Source organism: Electrophorus electricus, chromosome 2 (genome assembly GCF_041902795.1).
Source record: "Electrophorus electricus isolate QZ-2024a chromosome 2, ASM4190279v1, whole genome shotgun sequence".
Lineage (NCBI taxonomy): Eukaryota > Metazoa > Chordata > Actinopteri > Gymnotiformes > Gymnotidae > Electrophorus > Electrophorus electricus.
In genome coordinates, this window is record NC_137498.1 from 41,334,022 (window position 1) to 41,355,759 (window position 21,738).

Sequence of the window (21,738 nt, forward strand, 5' to 3'; positions counted from 1 at the left end):
CACAAAATATGCAGGTTTTTTTTGCTGTTGTGTTTACTTATTTAGTTTAACTGTCAGCCATGTTGGTGCATTTGTATTTTCATCAGTGCAATACTAGAGCAATTTCCAGCATGTCAAAGCAAATTCATGTACTAGCAGAAAGATGGTTATTCATTTTACCTACAAAACCAGAAGCAAGCAAAACAGATCTGGGTAGGAGAGTGAGTCTGGGTATTAAAATTATACCAGGTATAAACATGCCCAGGCACCCCAACTCCAGAACCAAGAATGTCCATGCAACCTGGTATTTCCAGTACCTTAACAAACGCTACCTGAATAATACAAACTGGTTCCTCAAAGCAAACAATGAAATGTTGTTGTCCCTGACAACTTGTGGTACATGATGTCTGACATGAATAAAAGGTACAGGCTCAAGCTGTTTGTGTCATATGAGTTTATGGGTATATGAGTCATGGAGCAGGTTATGTCTTGAGCAAAGGGGCTCTTTTATGAAGGGACATGCAGGTGGAAACTGCACTCATTCCTCAGACATTGAGGACATGGCTTTGGACAAGCGTATGAAGACTGTGAATCCTAAATCTGGTGGTTCCATAGATGTGAAAGGGATTCAGACCTTTCAACCTTATGCTCCAAATACTTGTATCAGTAGAACCTTTGGCCAAGGCCTGAATACATGAACATCTGCATGACCTAAGAGTACTAGTGCCTGTAATTCAAGGCTGTGGTACACATGCACTTATGGCACTTTCTTTCAAGCAAAATAATGATTTCTAGTTAGATGAGTGGGAAGCCAAGTTATTGGTCTACTGTCGTAACCAATGAGTTTTCTTTAATACGATGACATGTCACTTTGGTGTCTTTCCAGGAAACTGGGTGGTGTTCATAATTAGCAGCATAATTTCATTTTGTTCAACCACTGGAAATGTGCATACTGGACTACCACACCCATCATCCACATCCATTTGGGCAGCATGGTGGTTTGGTGGTTAGCATGTTTGCCTCTCACTGCTAAGGTCTCTGGTCCCTATCTGGGTGGAGTTTCCATGTTTTCTCCATGTCTGCATGGGTTTTCTCTGGAGTCTCTGATTTCTTCCCATAGTCCAAAAACATAGAGATTTGGTCAACTGGCTATCTAAAATCAATTGTCCTTGTGTGTCTGTGTGTTTGTGTGGGAGTGTGTGTGAATGATTATTAGACATGCAGAAACAAACAATCAACGTTGTCCTGGTGTGAGTGTGTGTCTGCGTGCCTAGTGGTGGATGGTGCTTTGTCTTGGTTGTTGTCCTCTCTCCCCTCCTGCAGGGGGCAGATTCTCTGCTTGAGAGTATGGTGTGTGCAACTGGCTGCTGCTTCTCACTGGCATAAAGTGACCTTGGTTTTCTTGAAATGCGTTATATAAATATAGTTTCAGTCATTCATTCATTTGGATATAAGTTGTTAGAGGAAGCATCACATAAATAGGCTGCATGAAAGCACATATTTTCTGGGAAGCTCTTCAATACTGGCTTGCAAGAAGAGTTTTGTCATTTCTTCCATAGCTTAATTTAGGACATATTTAGATTTGTTTTAAAGTCGTATTGTAACAATGTCTAAATACTTTTTAAGACTATTAAAAATATTAAATTATCTGTTAGCTCTACTTCTTTGTAATAAAGATTCAAACATATTTTACAAATATTTTAAGTTTTAAGATTAATGACATAGTTAATGCATGGAGTAGCAAGTTTCTTTATGTAGAGTTAATACTTTAATATTGCCAAAACAGAAATGGACTAAATCCAAGTTTGGAACTGAAGCAGATAAGATCTAAATATCTAAAATCTAAAATCTAAAATCTAAATATAACATATTATTTAGCATTCATTCATATAATTCCTGTACTCTTTAAATGATGAAGTTGAAAAAGTTATTGTATGAAAACATAAAAGCTACTGTCACACTGGAAAATAATACAGCTTTGAACACAGACGTGATGTTTAGAACACTGATTAAGCCAAGAATTTCAGTGTATTGTAGAGAGAATTCTTCATTTCAAAGAAATCCTTTCTTAGTCAAACATGATAGACTAATGTCTGACTGCAAAACTGCCACTGAGAAAGACCTCTGCATCTTTAGTTTTTTGGGGAAATTATACATGGACTGGCTATAGCACTGTACTCTTTAAACTTTACATCTTGTGTATATGGATTCAGTTTTCGACTGGCAGTGTGTATATAGATTCAGTTATTTTCTAGAAAAAAAATCAAAACAAAACTTGCACTATCTAGGGCATAGCAGTAGGCCCTGTATCTGTAAATAAATTCAACTGATTCTTAAGATAAACCTTCAGTTATGAGATTTTGCTTTTAGTCCATGAAACAAAATCTCCAGGCTATATACCTTACCATGGAATTCTGTTGTTAAAAGTGAACTAAATAGCTCGTTTTTCTGTATAGTGCATTCAAGTTAATATAACATAATTGCCAATCTACTGCATTAAAATGATGAAGTCACACAAGTCTTCTTGCAGCTGTGGTATGTTTCAAAGCGGTTGTTGTTTCCTTGGCAGCCACCATACCAGAACCGGGCACAGGCGTTGGCCCCTGGGTCATAGTACCACTTCATCTGGTAGTGTCTGCATGGCCCGGGGTCCAGCTGCTGCCTGCAGCCCACAGCTGGGAACCAGAACATACACCTTACCATCTCAGATAGCTCACATCTAACAAATCCAGTTGTTAAAAGTGGAATCAAGATTTTTGTAACTTTGTAAGCATGTTTTCTGAAACAGCCACTGTTACTTCTTTTTTTCAGGCCTTTGTTAATGATTTTTAATTGCAGTCCTAACTGAAAACACATCTGATTCCATCAGCTAATTATAAAACTCAGCAGAAGTGCAGAGATAATGGCCTCCCTGGGGAGGGCAATGGTGTAGACTATGCTACCTTGGATTATACTACTTTTTATGCCTGTATTCCAGTCATTATCAAGCCTCATATAAAGTCCTCTTCTAGCTACTCTTTTTAAAGATAGATCATGTCTATCAGTTTAAGCAGTTTTTGGCTAGTCTTCAACAAGCCAACATTAAAGTTCATTCACAGACTTGATCTTCTAGTTGTCACAGGAGAATACAGTAGATGCAGAATGATGGGGAGCCCCTTATTCTGTATGTGCTGAAGAAAGTGCTTACCCACTTCAGATTGATCAGGCTGGGAGGGCGGAGGTAGAATCTGTGAGGAAGACCCACTTGCCAAATCAATTGGCCGGTCTGGGGGAGTATGAGGTGCCATCACAGGTGTGCCAGGGGACCCGACATGTTCCCTGCTCCCAGATGAGGCTACTGTGAGACCGTGGAACCCATTAATTGACTCCTCAAGATGTGACATCTTCCCATCCCCATCAACTGCATTGTCAGCACTGCCATCAGGCCTTGGGAGCTGAAAAGCAGAGAGAAACTCAGTCTCCACTGGAGCTTCAGGCTGCAGGGGGAGGAGAATTGTTTTAGAACTTGCTGCACTTTCAACCCTGATAATTAGCTTATTAGTTAAATCTGGTGGGTGAAATCAGAGATAAATACTGCCAAGATTGTGGGTCCTCAAGACTGGCATCAGAAAAATAAAAAAACAAAAAATCTGATCTGCCATATTAACTTACATGGGCATTTCAAATATTTAACCATACACTTAAGATTATATCTTCACTATTTCCTAGGATGAAAATTTAAAATTGAAGAATGTATAGATAGCATGTTTTAATTCAGATATACAGTTTCATGTTGGCATGGAGCACTCCACCAAAGATCCAGCTTCCAAAGGCTGTACATCAGGAAGGAAGGAGGAACCCATAAAGTGGTGGATGTGGTCACCATGGAAGCAGAGGCGATACCATGGCAGAATAAGCCCTTCCATAGAATGTATCTCCTACAGATATTTCAGCTGTCAGACATAAGACAGTCCTACCAATGGGTGGAAAAGGCAGGACTAGAGGACAGCACAGAGGAACTAATGATGGCAGCACAAAGCCAATCAAAACAGAGATGTATTACACCCCAGACCCGAGATGCATACTGTGCAAAGGAGCCTCTGGAATGATCCAGTCTCTAGTAGCAGGATTCAAAATTCTGGCAAGGAAAGCACACACAGAGAGCCACATCTGAGTTGTAGTGATATGCAAAGACATATGAGGTGGACACACCCAAGTCCAAGTGGGAGGAGCCACAGAGAGTAGTGGGGAACAACTAGGCTATGATCCTGTGGGACCTCCAGATCCAGACAGATACACAAGCAGTGGCAAACCAACCAGACATGACAGCAGGGCACAGCAGTGATAATTGATAACAGCACCCCAGTGAAAAAACTAAAAATGACCAGACACTGAAAGAGGAAATAGAGAGAATGTGGAAGGCTGACACCAAGGTTGTCTCGGACTGTGACTTTTAAAACGATCTATACTATAAATAAAATAGAGTATTATATAGAGAGAATGAAATAATTCACATAACACAGTATGAATATATAAAAAAAATCCTTGATGTTTAGATGATAGTGACATTGCATTTAATATAATAATTGCCAGGAGTCAAATTTCTTTGGGGCTTTGTACAGTTACAGACTGTACTCGGGACTCGACCACATTTTGTTATTTGTTACCTTCTGCGCTGGTCATCACATCATTTCTAACCACAGCACCAGCTGTTTTGAATGGTGGACTATTCTCAATACACCAGTGACACTGAAATGGTAGTGACATAGTTATATGATATAAATTTATCAGACACAGCAGTGCTAGTGGAGATTTTTTTGCACATCTGTATCACTGCTGGGTTGAGTGGTCATCCACCAAGAATTAACAAATACAACTACAATTTCCTCACCTTTCTAACTGTTGTACGAATGGTACTGTCATCGGGGGATGTGTCTGGTGTCTGTATGTTGGGCCCAGGCATAAGTGCGAAGTGTTTATTCTTGTCTGGGGTTAGTATCACACTATCCTTAAGCTCACAGATCCGACTCAGGAACTGACTTTCCAAAGCTGTGAAAACAAAATTATGTAAACGTACAGCAGGTGTTTCAGCCTTAAGTGATCCAGGTTCTGTTTGCTGAAGCCTCCAGAGCAATGTTGGGATTGATCTTACTTTACTTAAACAAAATCGATATAATATAAATGGACTCCAGTATTTTTCCTTTCAGTATTTCATTTTATGTTACTTAGTTAATTTCTGAATACACACCTGGCAGATACATGAAGTCATCGATCAGGTAGACATGCTCCTCATCGGGGTCAGAGGCTATCAAATTCATCTCACGTCGAAACTCTGCATGCAGAGGGTCACTGCGGCTCCCTGCCCCAATAATGAACATCTCTATCCCTGCTGCATGCGCCTCTGTTGCAGCCTCTTCCAGATGCACCGCGTCCCGCCGGTTTGCCAATCCATTGGTCACAACCACCGCCACCTTTCTCCCACCTGGCCGCGCGACCTGAAACATCTGCATGGCACTGTGGATGGCGCTGCCTGTGAAGGTGCCTTCCCCCAGGTACGCCGTCTTCCGCACGGCAGCTTTGACAGCAGTGCTGTCGGAGACCTGGTGAAGGCTGGCAACCACCACAGATATATGGCTATACAGAACCACCCCTATGCGAGTGGCCTTTTGGCTCACAGACACGCGGTCCACCAGTGCGTTTACAAAGTCCTTTACAACCTCAAAGTTCTCAGGGCCCATGTCCTTTGAGCTGTCAATCACAAAGATCAGCTCAAGAGGACTGTCTCTGCACTTTAGACCACAGCCTGAAAAGAAACCTAGAGGAGAACAAGAAAGCTGATTATTATGTATTATGTACAAAAATATGTTCCTTGTTTCTGGTGCCACATCAAACACTATCTATAGACAGAATAATTACACCAGCAAAATAACATTTAAAAATAAAATAAAAAATTATTTTATAGTCTTCAGCATGAACACGTATCATAATCTCATAGTTTATATTCTAGAATTGTTAGTATCTTATAGTACCGCAGATTTCCCTGATTATTTTGATCACGTCTTCTCTCTGGCAGGGAAATTAAAGACATTAGTTCTGTGTCATAGTACATGGTTATATTACATACAGAAAAATGACTCCAAAGTGCTGATTTGAACCTACAGAAAGGCCAGGATCTCCTTTCTCTCCAGGTGTTCCCTGCAAAAAATCCCAACTTTATAAAATACTTTTCATGCATTCACTCTCAGTCTCAAGGATGTAGTTTTGTTGTTTGCAGGAGGATTGTGCTCAGAACTATAACAGTGATAATACATTTACATTTATGACATTTGGCAGATGCTCTTATCCAGAGCGACTTACAAACGTGCTTTGTCATTTACTCATACAATGCAGTACAGCCAGTACAGCAGATTAGAGTCCAAGATACCATTGAACACTGGAGAACATTATTGAAATACAGGGATCATGCTGATGCCTAGAAGTGCAAAATGCAATATTACCGCTGGTCCTGTTTCCCCAGTGGCTCCAGAGTCCCCTTGGTCTCCTTTTCTCCCATGTTCACCTGTCAGACCTCTGACACCCTGACACATTCAAAACATTCAGTCAACACATTCAGTCATTTTGTTTGATATTTTAATAACCATATAACTTAATTTACAGCTATTATTCCTTCCAGCACCTTTTCTCCGGGCATCCCTTCACCTGGTGCACCTCTGAATCCTGGTGACCCTTGAGATCCAGGCTCCCCCTATAATTCCAGAGATGAGATCACTGTTGCTCACGCTTTGAACTTCAAGTACACCCCTAAACCACAAAAGCCCAAGGTTCCTGTAAACTCAGAAACCCAATAGTGAGTGTTCAGTGGTAGCTGATAGTTTAAATGAGCTTACTACACCAACAGCAGCAACAGAAATTAAGGTCAGATGGTTAAGGTACTTGACTTGTAATCAGAAGGTTACTGGTTCAAGCCCCACTGCCAAGTTGCCACTGTTGGGCCACTGGGCAATGCCCTTAACCCTCAATTGCTCAAGTTGTACTTACTCATAATTGTAAGTCACTTTGGATAAAATGCTGTAAATGTTCTTACCTTAGGCCCATCAATTCCCTCCCCAGGTAAGCCTGGTAGCCCAGGAGCACCTGACTGACCAGTAGCTCCCTTGAGGATAAATCCAACAAATGTATTGACTAGATAGTGCTATGGGCCTATGTCATGTCCTAGTTCAAAGTTAACAATGACCTGTTCCTGTGCTGACTGACCTTTGGTCCCATAAGTCCTGTTCCGGATGGTCCAGATGGCCCAGAAGCCCCTGGTAAACCTTGGTCACCCTACCAATGCAACATTCATTTCAACTTAAAATAAGAGCGTTGGTGATTTTTGCAGAAGAGAGTTGTGGGTTGTCAAGAAGTGCCCTTGATCTTGGTTGTAAGGATGTGTTTGTACCTTAGGCCCAGGTATGCCTATTCCTTCTGACCCCATATCCCCTTCTGCTCCTGGCAACCCTGGAAGTCCCTAATAGCAGGAAAATGTAAAGGCATAACACACCATACAGAAACACACATGCACATATGAATGCACACACGCACACACCTGAGGCCCAGGATAGCCATCTCCCTTTATCCCTTGTGGTCCAAACGGCCCAGGGGGTCCTCTGTCACCCTGAAACAATAAACACAGAAACACAAACATATCTATGAAGATAAGCCCGATAAGACATTAACCATAGAAAAACTGTACAGGTATTACCATTGGCCCTGTGATCCCTGCTCCAGGATCTCCAACAGGACCTTGGGGACCCCTGGGTCCTGGGTCACCCTGACAGTGAACAACACACCTGAATGCTGATGTAATTTATCACAATATAGCAAAAACAGAACATTACTAAAACCACATTGAATCTCAACTTGTAAACAGATATTAAGCAAAATCACTGACAGAAAATTTACTGCCTACATTTATTTCAGTTGTGTTTACTTAAGATAAGTTAGCATGCCATACTCATGCCATTTATCACATGAGAACTCTCAAGGAAGTGCAAGATACAAGATGAGTTTCACTAGTGTCACTGTCAAGTTGCATAGTGATACTTTAGCCTCTTTACCTTTGAACCAGGCAATCCCTGACCTGGAAGACCGGGAATCCCCAGCCTCCCGAGAATACCAGGTTCTCCCTACAAATGAACCAAAGCAAACATTAACATTGATTCTACATATTTCTGTTTGCTGCATCCTGTCTCATCTTAATTTTTTTTTTTTATGTGAAACTACTTATAATGCCTTTGTAGCCAGCAGGTTTTAGGCATTAAAAATAAATTTTCCATTTTGTGTCAAATAACTCCAGTATAATCTTGAGTTTCTTCTCTTTTTTTCTGTCATACATTCTAACATTTCTAGCACATCATCATTCCTTTATTCCAAGGGCCTCGCCTTCCTGCACAGCTTTGTCACCCATTCCCCTGCCTCAGCACGCCTGATCCAACTCATAGAGGGATGACAGATGGCTAAGGATGTGGATATAGTGACCAGGGAAACCTGAAATTCTGCAGTGCAGCACGTCTCCAGGAGTGGAGGTGATAAACCACGCTTTAGCTCAAGTGCATCACATTTAGATCCTGAAAGGCCCCAGTACCACAGAGATTAGTGTCTACCCTGTGTAACAGGTTCAGTTCAGTCATCAGTGGTATAAGTTAAATCAGTTGTCATGGAAAACACAAATCTCTGCACTGACAGACTTATGGCAATGCAGCATAAAATGGAGTCTTTAGGTACATTAAAGTTTAAAGCACAACTCTGCTAATTGGGGGTCATTAAAATGATGAGCTTGACATTATGTTCTACATTCTCAGATAAAGTGGCCACACTGTGTGACCCACCTTTGCCCCTGGTGGCCCTACTTCTCCAGGGGCTCCTGGTAGTCCCCGAGTCCCACGGTCACCTCGATCACCCTACAGAGACATTAGAGATTAAACTATTCACTTTTACAAGTTCCAAATCTATATGCATTTACTAAGAACAGGTGTTGTACATTCACCTTCTGTACATGACAATTTTACACTTGGATGTTATTTAAAATGATCTTTTTTAGTATCTTATTTCAAGATTTTAAAATGAAGTAGGGGAAAGTAAGAAAGTATAATGCTACCAACATGCTTATGTCACAGTTGGCCAGGCATCCAGAAGGACACGCCCACTCCTGCTAGGGAGCGCACTACATCCCTGCCTCATTCCCAGTCCCCTGCCTACTAATCACCTTCACCTGTCCCATGTTCTGTCTCTCTATTTAAACTCACAGGTCCCGAGAGAAAGCGCTGCACATTAGTGGAATGCCAGACTGCTCACTTGCTCACATCGCTACATGGGGTGTTAGGACCAAGTATCATCTATTATTAGTTGTGGTTTTGTCGCATATTGACAATGGATAATAAAGAGCACTTTGGCGAAACCTTGCCTCTCGCTTCCTCTGAACCCCCACTGTCACACCTTACATATGAAGATGAGTTAAATTTTAAAAAATGTAAAGTTAATGGTATTTAATGTAAAAGATTCTTCCAGAGCTATTTGGTGTTATGCTGTGTGCAAGGAACAACAGGAGAAAACACTGTAAAGTCTGTATTACTTAATATAATAGCCCTTCCACTTTAAAGTTACCTATGTTTACCTAAAACAGATATCCAATGACCACTGAGTTTTTCTGATAGAGGCAGGTGTGAGGTCATGTATTCTCGATTTATTAAGAGTAGTACTATTGTAGTATGAAGAGTTTTATAGTGTAGACAGTCAAACTAGACTAGACTAGCAGAAACAAAACTAATATTTTAAGCATGTCTGTCAAAAAAACAGTGATAATGGTGAATATGAATAATAATCTTACCTACCAAGCTAGTCACTTGTTGCAAGATATTCAGTGTGCATGCATTAATTCAAGTGTCTGTTTTGCTTGTGGTCAGACTGCCTGCCATTTCCAATTCAAGCATAATTAAAAAGTCACAACTAGTCGTTTTTCATCTGAAGTTTCTTTCTGAATGGGATATTAATGAACTGAAATTTGGTAGACTACGTCCAAAACTGCCCCCTCCTGGTCAAGTCCCTTCTGTTCTGCAAGTCAAAGTGGTTGCACCCCACCACTTTCTCCATGTCTTTTCTGACCCTCTGCCACTTCAGGAAAGCAGAACCATCCAGAAATCCAACCCAAGTTTCCCTGAGTTGATTCCCACTTTTCCTATAGTTCCATAACCATGCGTTCCAGGCAGAGTCTGTGTTCATAGTATAATGCACCAGCATTTGTATCATGTGTGGTGTGCTACTTCTTTCTGGAAAATATGTAAATAATTCCCACACACTATAAAATAGCAGATGTGTGGAATAGTAATTATTAATGATTATCTTTGTAAATATCATATACTAAAAAGGTTATTCATGGCTTCAGAAAATGGAATAATGCTACACCAAACACACATTAATGTAATTCTTTAATGCCTAAACATTCAACTTTCACATGAGTAAATGCGGAACCACATGGAAAGTCAGTAATGCAAGGGACCAGGAATGGTAATGTACCTTTTCTCCTGGAGTTCCTTTTCCTGGTACACCATCAGGACCTTGTAATCCAGGTGACCCCATCTCACCCTAATGTTGTGAACAAGATAATAACACATGAAGAAAATGAAAAACATGAGCAATTAAAAATATTCAGAAGCAGAATGGAATTGCTTAGTAACATTCATGTTTATATCAGTAAATACAGCCTTGAGCCAAAAATGACATGTTAATGATCATACAAATGTTTTCTAGTACTATATAGTACAAAGACTAATACTAGTATTTTTGTGCAGTACTATAATTGTTTTACACGTTTTATATTACTATACAGTACTAAAACTAGTACTAGTATTATGGTATAGTACTATAACTATTATACAAATGACACTTATGTATTTGACATATCAATACTGAAGTGAACAGCATTCTTTGCTGAGTCTTGGGATTAGTCTCAGATTCACTGACATGTTAAATATACAAGAAAATGAGAATGTGCTAGTCTTTTTGGACTTAAAGTTAATATAGACTCAACACATGTGTCAGAGACTGCTAAGACAGGGGGCTGCTCTTTGGTCTGGTGCTCAGAGCTCATGTTTACCTCCTGTCAGACCTGGGTTTGAGTCCTGGGTAGGGTGAGTGTCTTCAGCGTTTGTTACAGTGCACCTTGGGCATTGAGGTGCTTACCTTTGGCCCAACAGCTCCATCCTCTCCTGGGATGCCAGGAATACCTGGAGCGCCATCTGGTCCTGGCTCACCCTTGTAGACACATGATATTTACCAGTATTTGCAATAAAACCCGCCATGTTTCTACCTCCACCATATTCATCATACAAGAATTACTTTGTTGCACTGTGAAGGTGACTTCACAGAAAAGGAATAAACATTTAAACAATGACCAGTAAATAATGGCAAAAGAGAACATACAAAGGACAGAAGACTAAGAGGATGGTAAACAGACTATGGAGAAATAAGTATAGTGTAAAATGTATTATAAAATATATTGTATAAATGTAAAACATGGAACCACAGCACAGAGATTTATGCTGTTTCGTAGTTATAACCCAAAAACTCTTGGAGGAATTGTGTCTAATTATGGTAAGGTTGCTTATTGATCAGCCATTTGATGACATTGCTTTTGCTTTATAAACAACTCTAAACTACACTGTTCAGTGTGTAATATTCATATTCTGAAAAGCTATACTTTTGTGCCAGGCTGTCCAATCCCTCTCTCTCCTTGTGGTCCCTGTTCACCAGGAAAGCCCTGATCCCCCTGTAAAGCAATTATTAACATTTAATCAATACATTACATTCTACTTCATTTTCATGTTACTTTTACCATTTCCATTAACATAACTCTTTATGCAAAATAACATTTCTGCCACATTTCATACCAGCCACTGTTCGGTGGGCAGCACACACCTTTGATCCTTCGATGCCCAACCCTAGAGTTCCACTATTCCCTTGTGGTCCAGGTGCTCCGTGGTCACCCTGTATGCACAAACCATCAAACAGAAAATCATATTAAGCCTTTTAAAAATGCTAGGAACACCAGGATCTGAGCATCTAACAGCAGTGATTGTGTACATCAGTCTAATAACAGCGGCGTAAGGACATAATGTACAGCAGCGTAAGTAGAGGGAGACGTAGAGAATACTGCCTTTTCCCCCTGTGTCCCAGCCCCAGGATATCCTATCGACCCTGGCAGGCCTGGAGCCCCTGTGTTTCCCTGCAGGACAGAAGACAGAGATCTTAGAGTGCTCCTTCACACATGCAAGCTTTCTCACAATTATTCCCAGGGATAATGATGGCACTGGTCCAAAAAAACATTCCAACAATAGAAGGGGCAAATTCAGTGGATCACTGTATTAAGTGGTAAAACTAGTACACATAATACACTGGTTGTATTGGAACTAAACTAATTAATATTTAACTTTGCAAGCACTGAATTTTGCAACTTTTGGACAAGCATGTTGCGATGCTGATGTGATGTTTAAACTTGAAGGAAGAGTTAACTTTGACCATTTTAAAGTGGATGGGAAGAGACCTTTCATGAAATACTGCCCATCTTCATGGTATTAGACTAGGGAAAATCTAATACCTTCTCCCCCTGAACACCCAGCCCTGGAGGACCACATACACCCTTAGGGCCCTCATAACCTCTGTCCCCCTTGAAACAGTAAAAAGAGTCAGTAAAAGTGCAAGCCACACATTTAGAACAATGTATCTGCTGTAACATTCAAATTTAGGCCTTTTACTGATGACAGCTGGGAGAAGAGACCATTTCACTGCGAGTTATACTGTGTATGACTATGTATGTGACAAATAAACCGAACTTGAAGAGTACTTACCTTGGGTCCAGGTAAACCCTCACCTGGAAAACCTTGGTTGCCTTGCACACCTGGGTGACCTGGTGAGCCCTTGTAAGTACACATAACTCATTAGTATTAAGAGCAGGGAGTGATCAAGATATGAATCAAATCTTTAAGATACCTTTTGGTGTAGTATGAATGGGTTAGGAATCAATGAAAATATGTCGCCATCTATTGGAGGGATTTAGCACTCATGCTTTGAGAAGGAAAAACCATACAGAAGTGGCTCTGAAACTTACAGGTAGTCCTGGCTTTCCTATACCTACAGGGCCATTTGGTCCAGATCTGCCTTGGTATCCTCTGTCTCCCTGGGAAACACATAAAGAATAAGTAGCCTGATGACTGATGAGGCATACTGAACGCTCAGATGTTATTTAATTACTGTAACTATTATACAGTCGGTCACTTTTTAATCACTACTATATTCACAGCATTGCTTATTTAATGAAAGTTGCAAGTTTACAAGTGTTTGTCTTACCTTTGGGCCAAACAATCCAAGTCCTGCATCTCCTGGAGGTCCAGTCGCTCCAGCTGGTCCACGCTCCCCCTGGGAGAAAAACAACCCCATTCCACAGCCTTTCTTTTGTGTGATGTTCACATAATAACACTTACAAAGCAGTACAGTAAGTCCTTACCTTAGATCCAGAAGGGCCCTCTGATCCAAGGTCTCCATGGGCTCCAATGTGACCCTATAATGTATATATAACAGTTACAAATTAACATATGCATCATCAGATATTGATTTCATATAATTATTGCTGTTATTCTTGCTGCTGTTGGAAAATGGAAATTTATAATTAAGTCAAATCATTTTTTTGCAGCCAGATAATATAAATTATTCATTTAATTTACTGAATGCTACAGCATGCATGTGGAAGCAGGAGCCTCGCCTAAATTCAGGTCACATCAAAACCAACATGTGCTCTCATCGATCCGGTGCTAGGAGTGAACAAATAGCCTCTGTCCTATAAAACGGACAATGTCCAATCCCAAAGAAGAAGAATGCATTTTAGGCCTGAATTCACAGATTTTGTTATTCGCAGTCGCCCCACCTAATCCTGGTTCTACATTCCACAAGCGCAGAGAGAGGAGAGGGCATTTGTGCCTTGGGCCAACCCCATTTGTGCATGATCGCCTGCTCATTGTTGAAGGACATGATTTCCACGCGCTTTCATAATCAGCTACTGCCTAGAATGCTGATTAGGAAGCAGGTCACTTAGTTTTTTTGCAATTCCAAACACCTGCACGATCTAACAAGTAACACTAAAAAGGTTATATGTTTACAGTGAGGTATCCAAGACAAGTCAGCAGAATTTAATTTTCCAACAGGTGTGCCCCCGACAAAAGCTGTGCCCCTTGTCTTGAAAAACCACAGCAGTCATCAGTTCTGCATTTTACTGTGAAATTGCTGTGTCTACCATACCCAAAGGAAGATTTCTTTAAGTAGCCACCTCAAAATCTGCCTTGTCTTGTTTCTGATTATTTGAGTTTTCCGTAAAGACTTGTAACTAAAACATAGTTCATACTCCAGGACTGTTTCTATAACTGTGCCCTGTTGCTCTGTACTAGTCTGTGGTAATCAGGGCTGATATAGCCCCATCTTTGACATTCATAAAAATACATTTTACTGAGCTTATCTACACTGTCGTCACTGACTTGAAAAAATATCAAAAACACACAGAGGCTACTCTGTTATCTTATTTTACTCAGACATATTTACTTAGACTTTATTTTACTCAGGTGGAAATAGTTTTCACCACCATCTGGCTGAGAGCCCTTAAATTATGTTAATCTTGAGAAAATTAGAGCCACACTATGACGCTCCACTTGTAAATTTTATAAGATGATGATGTCCTCTTCCTGAGTATTTAAAATTAATCCAGTTCCTCTCTGCCAACTTTGTAATTCAGTTCTTTGAAACTTACTTGTTGCGTTATGCCAGTTGGTTAGACCATAATTATTTAGTATGAAGATTTAATATGAAAACAACTCTGAACAGATGTGGGAAACAATATATAGGGCTACATAACTTATGTCATATTTTATTAGAATTTAACTTTATGTCATATCTGCATAGCACAGTGGTGAGAGCATTATAGCTTGAGCAATGGTAGTACCTCAGGAGCTTTCTATTAGTGACTTAAACACCAGCAGAGAATAGTTCAAATAAATTACTCCCAAAAAAGGTTCCGTGGCAACAAACTTACAGGCTCTCCACACCCTCATCTGATATAGTGAATGGACAATAATGATTTTCTGTTTGAAATGCAGATAGTCACCTGCTCTCCAGGTGGTCCATGAGGTCCTGGTGGTCCATGGGTTCCCTGTGGGATGAGAGGAGAATAGAGTTATGGTCTCACACAGTGAGCCAGAGCAACCAGCCCAAATCCCACATCCTGAGAACATAAGTCATTAACTCTACCTGATTTCCCTTCATCCCAGGGGCACCACACTCTCCTGTCCCCCCCTGGAGCGTGGGACAGAAATACAGAGAGAGAGAAAGAGAGCGAGAGAGAGAGAGAGAGAGAGAGAGAGAGAGAGAGAGAGAGAGAGAGAAACAGCTGCATGTTATATCATCATAATACAGACAGATGTTATTTTCATAGCTATTTGATGGTACATACAGACTGCATCCATCAATGGATTAGCTGCATTGAAACATTCATTATAATGGCATTTGTATTAACCTCATAATCACATGACTAAACCACCACTTTAGTAGGAATTTTGACAAGAAAAACCATGAAAACCCATGAAAATCTAGGCTATGATTTTCCCACTGAAATAAAACATACCATTGTAAATGCACCTGTCTGTTCAGACCTGGACATCAACCAGGTCACTGCAATGCATTTCTGTATTACAGATGTATTTTCATTTTTGTCCCCTGCAAGGCTCCAGTGCCAGTTTTTGAGGACTGTACACATTGAGGTCTATACTCATGCTTCTGTACCTCACCAGGTGAGACCAAGGCTAGCAAAGCCAAGATCTTAGGTTCAGCTCTCGGAAAGCACACATACTGTCAAATTTATATAAGATGCTCTGGAAAATGCTATCATTGTTTAAAAATGTGAAATGTGACATTAGCTTACAAAATAAATTTGAAATCGAATAAACCCGTATTCCTATACTGTGAATCATAATTGCAGTTTCCAGTGCCAGTCCTCCGTGCCCCATAGACTGAATACCTCTGCAGTAGTACATAAATAATATATAATACACACACAGTAATATATAGAGTTATGTGCAAACTAATAGCAGTCTAACATCACTAATGTATTTAATTACTGTTTTTGGCAGAAAAGATAATACAGCATAGGGAAAAAATGCATGACTAGGTGTTTTAACCAACAGAAAAAATGCATGACTAGGTGTTTTAACCAACTAGTTGTTTTAACCAACAGAATCAACAGTCATGACATGCATGCTGCTAATTGAGTGTAATTGACTCATTTAATGAAAGAGACGTGTTCAAATTAATAGCAGTGTGGAGTTTAATTAGTGAGGTCATTCATTCTATGAAGAAACAGGTGTTGTACCTGCTGGTTTTAGCCCTAGTTCAGTGAGTAAAATGGGTCATTCCAGACATTGTACCAAAGGAGAAAGAACTTTGATCAAGAAGTTGATTGAAGAGGGGAAAACATAGAGAGAAGTGCAGAAAATAATTGGCTGCTCAGCTAAAATGATCTCAAATGCTTTAAAATGGCAAACAAAACCCAAAACACGTGGTAGGAAAATAAATATTACCATCTACGTAGATCATAGAATAACAAGAATGGCAAAGAAGCATCTAATGATCAGCTCCAGGGAAATCAAAGAAGAGCTTCAGTAACCTGTGAGTACTGCAACAATCAGAAGATGCCTATGAGAAGCCAAATTTGCAAGAAACCCTCGTAAAGTACCACTGCTGGAAAAAAAGACGTGTTGAAAAGGTTACAGTTTGCCAAAGAACACATTGACTGGCACAACATTCTATGGACAGATGAGAGCAAGATTGTTTTTATTGGGTCTAAAGGCCACAGACAGTTTGTGAAATGACCTATAAGCACTAAATTCAAACCACAGTGCACAATGAACACTGTAAAATATGGAGGTGCACATATAATGGTTTGGAGTTGTTTCTCATACTTTGGAGTGGGACCTGTTTATCGCATACCAGGTACCATGGACCAGTTGGAATATATCAAAATACTGGAAGAGGTCTTGTTGCCTTATGCTGAAGAAGAATTGCTCTTGAAATGGGTGTTTCAGCAGGACATTGACCCCAAATATACCAGCAAGTGGGCAACATCCTGGTTCTAGACCAACAAGATTGATGTTGTGAAGTGGGCAGCCCAATCCCCAGACCCCAATCTGATTGAGAATTTGTGGAGTGACATCAAAAATGCTGTTTCTGATGCAAAACCCAAGAATGCAGAAGAACTGTTGAATGTTGTCCAGTCAACTTAGGCTGGAATATCTGTTTGTAGGTGTCAGATGTTAGTTGACTCCATGCCACACAGATGTAAATCAGAAAAAAAGGGTTCTACAACTAAATATTAGTTCAGTGATCAACAGAAAAGCTAAATCTGTAAATAACTTTCAGTTTCTACTGTAAATATTTGAGTTTGTAAATGAAAATTAAGACACTGCTATTTTTTGGAACTTATTTCTTAACCTTTGTCATGATCAGTCCCTCCCATCTTCCGTGTTCCATGTTTTCCCTGTCTTGTGTTTTTTAGCTCCGTTCCATAGTTTCGTTTTCTCCTCCCTTCATTTCGTATTCAACACCTGTCCCTCGTTTAGTTGATTGTATTTAAGCCCTGCCTTGTTCCCTTAGTTTTGGCTGTTCATTGAATGTGTTTGTATGGTTGTGTTGGTTTATACACCGTGTATTCTAGCCTTCGTGTTTCATAGCCTCGAGTTTTCCCTAGTCTTTGTTATAGCCTGCTTCTCCCATCTGCCTTCATGTGTTTTTGTTTGTTAATCATATATCCCCATACTCTCCGTGTTGGTAATATGACCCGTAATATGACCGTTATAACGACTCTGATTCTGGATTTGCCCTGAATAAATCTCGCTCTTCTCCGCACATGCGTCTGCCTCCTTACCGCGCACTGTTACAATTTTCAGTTTTAAAATTGATATTTCGTTCATGTTTTCATTTGGAATTGAATGTGCAGTGCTGCCAGTGCCTTTGTGTATATGGAAATAAATGCTATTATGAGGATTGAGTTATTTCTCAGTTGTTTTAAACACACTGCTATTATTTTGCACATAACTGTAAATTGGGATACGTGTTAATAAATCTAATTAAATTGAATTCCAAACCTATAGGCAGTGAATAAAATGACTAACCTTTTCTCCTCTTACTCCTGGGCTTCCCTGTATAAAGACACAAGCAGAATGGTAATTATTCAAAAACTACTTAAAAGCAACCCAATGATTATGCCCAGGTTCTCTTATAATGATATCCTGATACACTACCTCAAGACCCTTTCTTCCAGGATGGCCATTCAAACCGTGCTCCCCCTATGAGAGCAACAGAGAGGAGAGAAGGAAAACATACACTTCTGTAATTAAAAACCGCTTAACTAACAGATGCAATGAGTGTATGTGACAATGGGGGTAAGATCGTCTTACTCTGGCTCCTTTTAATCCAGGAGGACCCACTGCCCCAGGGTTGCCTGCTCTACCCTAGGTTAGAGAAGACATTATGGAATGAACAATTTAGTTTCAATAAGACCTGGCATAAGGGTTGCCAATGCCACTGAGATATTTGTCCAAGACACATTACTGAATTTAAGATTGCATAAGGTCTGGTCACCATACAGCAACACCTCACAGCAGATCATCTGATGTTGTGATGACCTCTGAGCCAGATCGCTGAAAAGATGCTCTATGACAATGAATACTGTGAAAGGTATTCTGCAAATAAACCTAAACTTAACTGAATTAAATTTAAAAATTTTAAATGAGGTTAATAATACTTGCTTAGACAGTAACTGCATGGTGACACTTTTTGAAGATGAGGGATTTATTTGTATACACTTAATCTGTTGCCAGTGACATTTGATCTTTCTTTCTCACACACCCCAGGCCCTTCATTCTTTGAAAGCACAGTCCCCCAAAAAAATAAACTTTTACGGCCCCTTTCACTATCAGGGTGGAAAACACTGTCCCTGCATCCCGACACCTTAGTGACAATCCAACTGCTCTGCACCATCCGAAACAGCAGACCAACTCACATCTCACTCATCTGGCAGATCAAACACAGGTCTGTGGGAGGAATACTGTTTGATTTTCCACTGGCAGAGCAGCGCATCAGGTAAGCAGCGCTGTGTCATGCCATTTGTATCGTTGTGATGTTTTGTCTCGGCCCAGCAACAACCTCAACAACGAAGCCACATTTTGTTAAATCATATAAATATGCTGATCGCTATGGTGAAAACTGCTTTTCTTAAAGTCAGCTATGATAATTAAGTTCTGTGTGAACCTAAAGGATTGACAAATTAACAAATAACCACAAATCAAATATTTTGGTACAAAATTGTTACACCTGAGTTAAATGTGATCTGATTATGCATAGGAGAACGAGGATTTTGTCATTACAAATTTGAATGATTACAGATTTATAATAACATTTTATAATTTTGTGACCAGATGAAATAAGAATGAAATAAGAGTGAGATTAGAGTCTTAAAGCACTCACTGGGTTTCCTGGAAGACCTTGCTCTCCTTTATTACAGACACATAATTTTGGTGGTGGACACTGCAAGAGAGACAGAAACCTTTCAACCAGCAATGGAATCCATCCATGATTGATTACTCAATCTGAGTAAATGCCTCTTATGGGAGCATGTTCTGTAGGCTTTGATTTGACTGAGGTAAAAAGTACTTACCCTTGAATCAACAACCGCACCCTATTAAACAGAGAAAAAGGCAGTAAAGACTAATGCAATAAGCACAGCTTTATGTGTTATTAAAGAAGGTTACAGGGTTAGTAAGCAAAAAAAGCACTACACAGGAATTTACCACAGGGGAATTTAGCATCTGACTGACTACGCTCAATCAAATGTTGCTTTCAATATTAATACCATAAAAATAATAACTATTGTAACAGACAGACATCCGTTAGAATTTTGACAGTCTGGAACCAAATTCAGAAATTAGAACAAGCAATGATGCCAGTATTTTGAAAAAATCAGGAAACCATTCTTTGAAGTCTCTCTTCTTTTAGGAGCTCATAGCAGCCTGATGAAGAAACTGCTCTGATGGTCATTCACCGTCAATACTCACCAGCTCATTAAAGAGCTTTTCCTCCAGCAGGGGGTCCGTGAAACTAAACATGTGCTGCTCGGGTGGGGCACTGGCGATGGACCTCAGTCTGGTGTGACTCTCCCGTGTCGCAGGCAGCAGGCTGATGGCAAACACTCGGATGTCATGGTTTTTGGCTTCGGCGGCAGCAACCAGTGCGCTTGGGCTACGTGGGTGGTCCATCCCTTCAGTGAACAGCAGCGCCACCCTCAGGCTGTTGCCCGACGTCTCCTGGGCAAAGACACGCGTGGCATTGGAGAGAGCATAGGCCGAGTAGGTGCCATGCCCAATGTGGGCCAGAGAGGCCACGAGGCTCTGGAAGATGTCCACACCCTGCCACTGGCGGAAAGTATGCTCCAGGGAGACGGTGCTGCTGTACTGCAGCAAAGCGAGTCGCAGACGCAGATCCCAGCCGGGCGCCTGCAGACGCATCAGCTGTGCACTGAAACGCTGCACTAAAGTGCACTGCTTCTCAAACAGCAGAGCCTTGGTCCTCTCAGAACTGTCCATGAGGAAGAACAGCTCCACTGGGCAAGTAAGAGCTGCAGAGGACAGCAACGTGGACTTAGATTGAGAAAGAAAAGACCTGGAGTAGAGAAAGGCAGGCCTAGGAACATATTTGGAGTTTCATGCACTGATTTTCAAAAATTAAGAAAACATAGCTTTAGGAAAACATCCAGGGGTGACCTTTTACACAGTGAAAAAGGTCACCCCTGCACCTTGGACGGTTAAAAAAATCATATGGAATGCTCTCTAAAAACATTGATTTCTCCTAGCTCAAATAAAACCACACTTTAATAAAATCACTTTTTTGAATACAAATCTTGGAACAATCATTTAGAGTCTACTTACTTTTTCCTTCGTTTAGAATGCCAGGGCTATCTGTCTTCTGTCTGCTCCTTTGCTTCTTCTGGCCCTTGGCTCCCTCAGTGCAGATCAGCAAGATACACACCAGTATACCACACTGCATCCTGCCCTCATACATGCACCTGTAAGCCCCACATATATATATTCCTATAAAGTTATTTTTTAATAAAATATGTTCTCTCATGGTGATTTACAAGAACAGGTGTCAGGTGATAGATGCCAACACTAGAGGGCTCTAGGTCAACGTCACCTAATAAATTGATTATGAACAGGCTATACTGGATCCCAAAGTCATGCATAATTTCCTCTCACAATAAAATATTTTATGGGATTACATTTTTGAACTTCGGAACAAGGCAATTCAATATCCACAGAAAGGTATACGTCTGCTAATAATTTTCATAAGCAAAAATGATGACAGAATGGTTAAAAAATGTTTGACATGATACTTTTGAATAATAATAATAAACTTTAAGCATGACGGAACTATAGTAACAAGCTTATACGGCTATGAAATATCATTAATACGTCTGCCGTAATGTCTTCTGATCATCGTAAAGCGTAAAAGTTTGAAACCTGCCCTAACAGCTTTAATTAAAATTGTTAATTGATCTTACCCAAATTCTCACCGAAATACGCTGTGTCATGGATGAATATCTCATTTGAATTCAGTTCTTTAATCGTGCGAGTTTTTTGTCGTTGTCAATATTTAAAA

General features: G+C 40.3%; 1 protein-coding gene across 1 annotated transcript; it reads right to left on the reverse strand.

Moving 5' to 3' along the window:
* Window positions 1-1,752: 1,752 nt before the first annotated feature.
* col28a1a (collagen, type XXVIII, alpha 1a) lies at window positions 1,753-21,126 on the reverse strand. The gene is made up of 34 exons (XM_035529472.2): window positions 21,009-21,126; window positions 20,139-20,698; window positions 19,742-19,762; window positions 19,552-19,611; window positions 18,483-18,536; window positions 18,327-18,371; window positions 18,198-18,224; window positions 15,283-15,327; window positions 15,140-15,184; window positions 13,496-13,549; window positions 13,339-13,407; window positions 13,100-13,168; window positions 12,840-12,908; window positions 12,590-12,658; window positions 12,149-12,217; window positions 11,911-11,979; window positions 11,693-11,761; window positions 11,176-11,247; window positions 10,510-10,578; window positions 8,826-8,897; window positions 8,055-8,123; window positions 7,700-7,768; window positions 7,544-7,612; window positions 7,397-7,465; window positions 7,213-7,281; window positions 7,043-7,111; window positions 6,635-6,703; window positions 6,456-6,536; window positions 6,118-6,153; window positions 5,988-6,024; window positions 5,207-5,761; window positions 4,850-5,007; window positions 3,167-3,413; window positions 1,753-2,654 (listed from the first exon to the last, which is right to left on the reverse strand). Exons 1-34 carry the CDS (start codon window positions 21,124-21,126, stop codon window positions 2,476-2,478), a joined length of 3,501 nt encoding a protein of 1,166 aa, XP_035385365.1. The 3' UTR covers window positions 1,753-2,475.
* Window positions 21,127-21,738: the final 612 nt, after the last annotated feature.

What these genes read in the sequence shown, in the direction of transcription:
- col28a1a (XM_035529472.2), bottom strand. Translation starts at nt 21,126, where the DNA reads ATGCAGTGTGGTATACTGGTGTGTATCTTGCTGATCTGCACTGAGGGA. An exon ending in TAGGGCCACCAGGGGCAAAG is followed by an intron (nt 8,124 to 8,825) that starts GTGGGTCACACA and finishes GTTCATTTGTAG; the next exon opens with GGAGAACCTGGTATTCTCGG. An exon ending in CTGGGGAAACAGGACCAGCG is followed by an intron (nt 6,154 to 6,455) that starts GTAATATTGCAT and finishes GATTTTTTGCAG; the next exon opens with GGAACACCTGGAGAGAAAGG.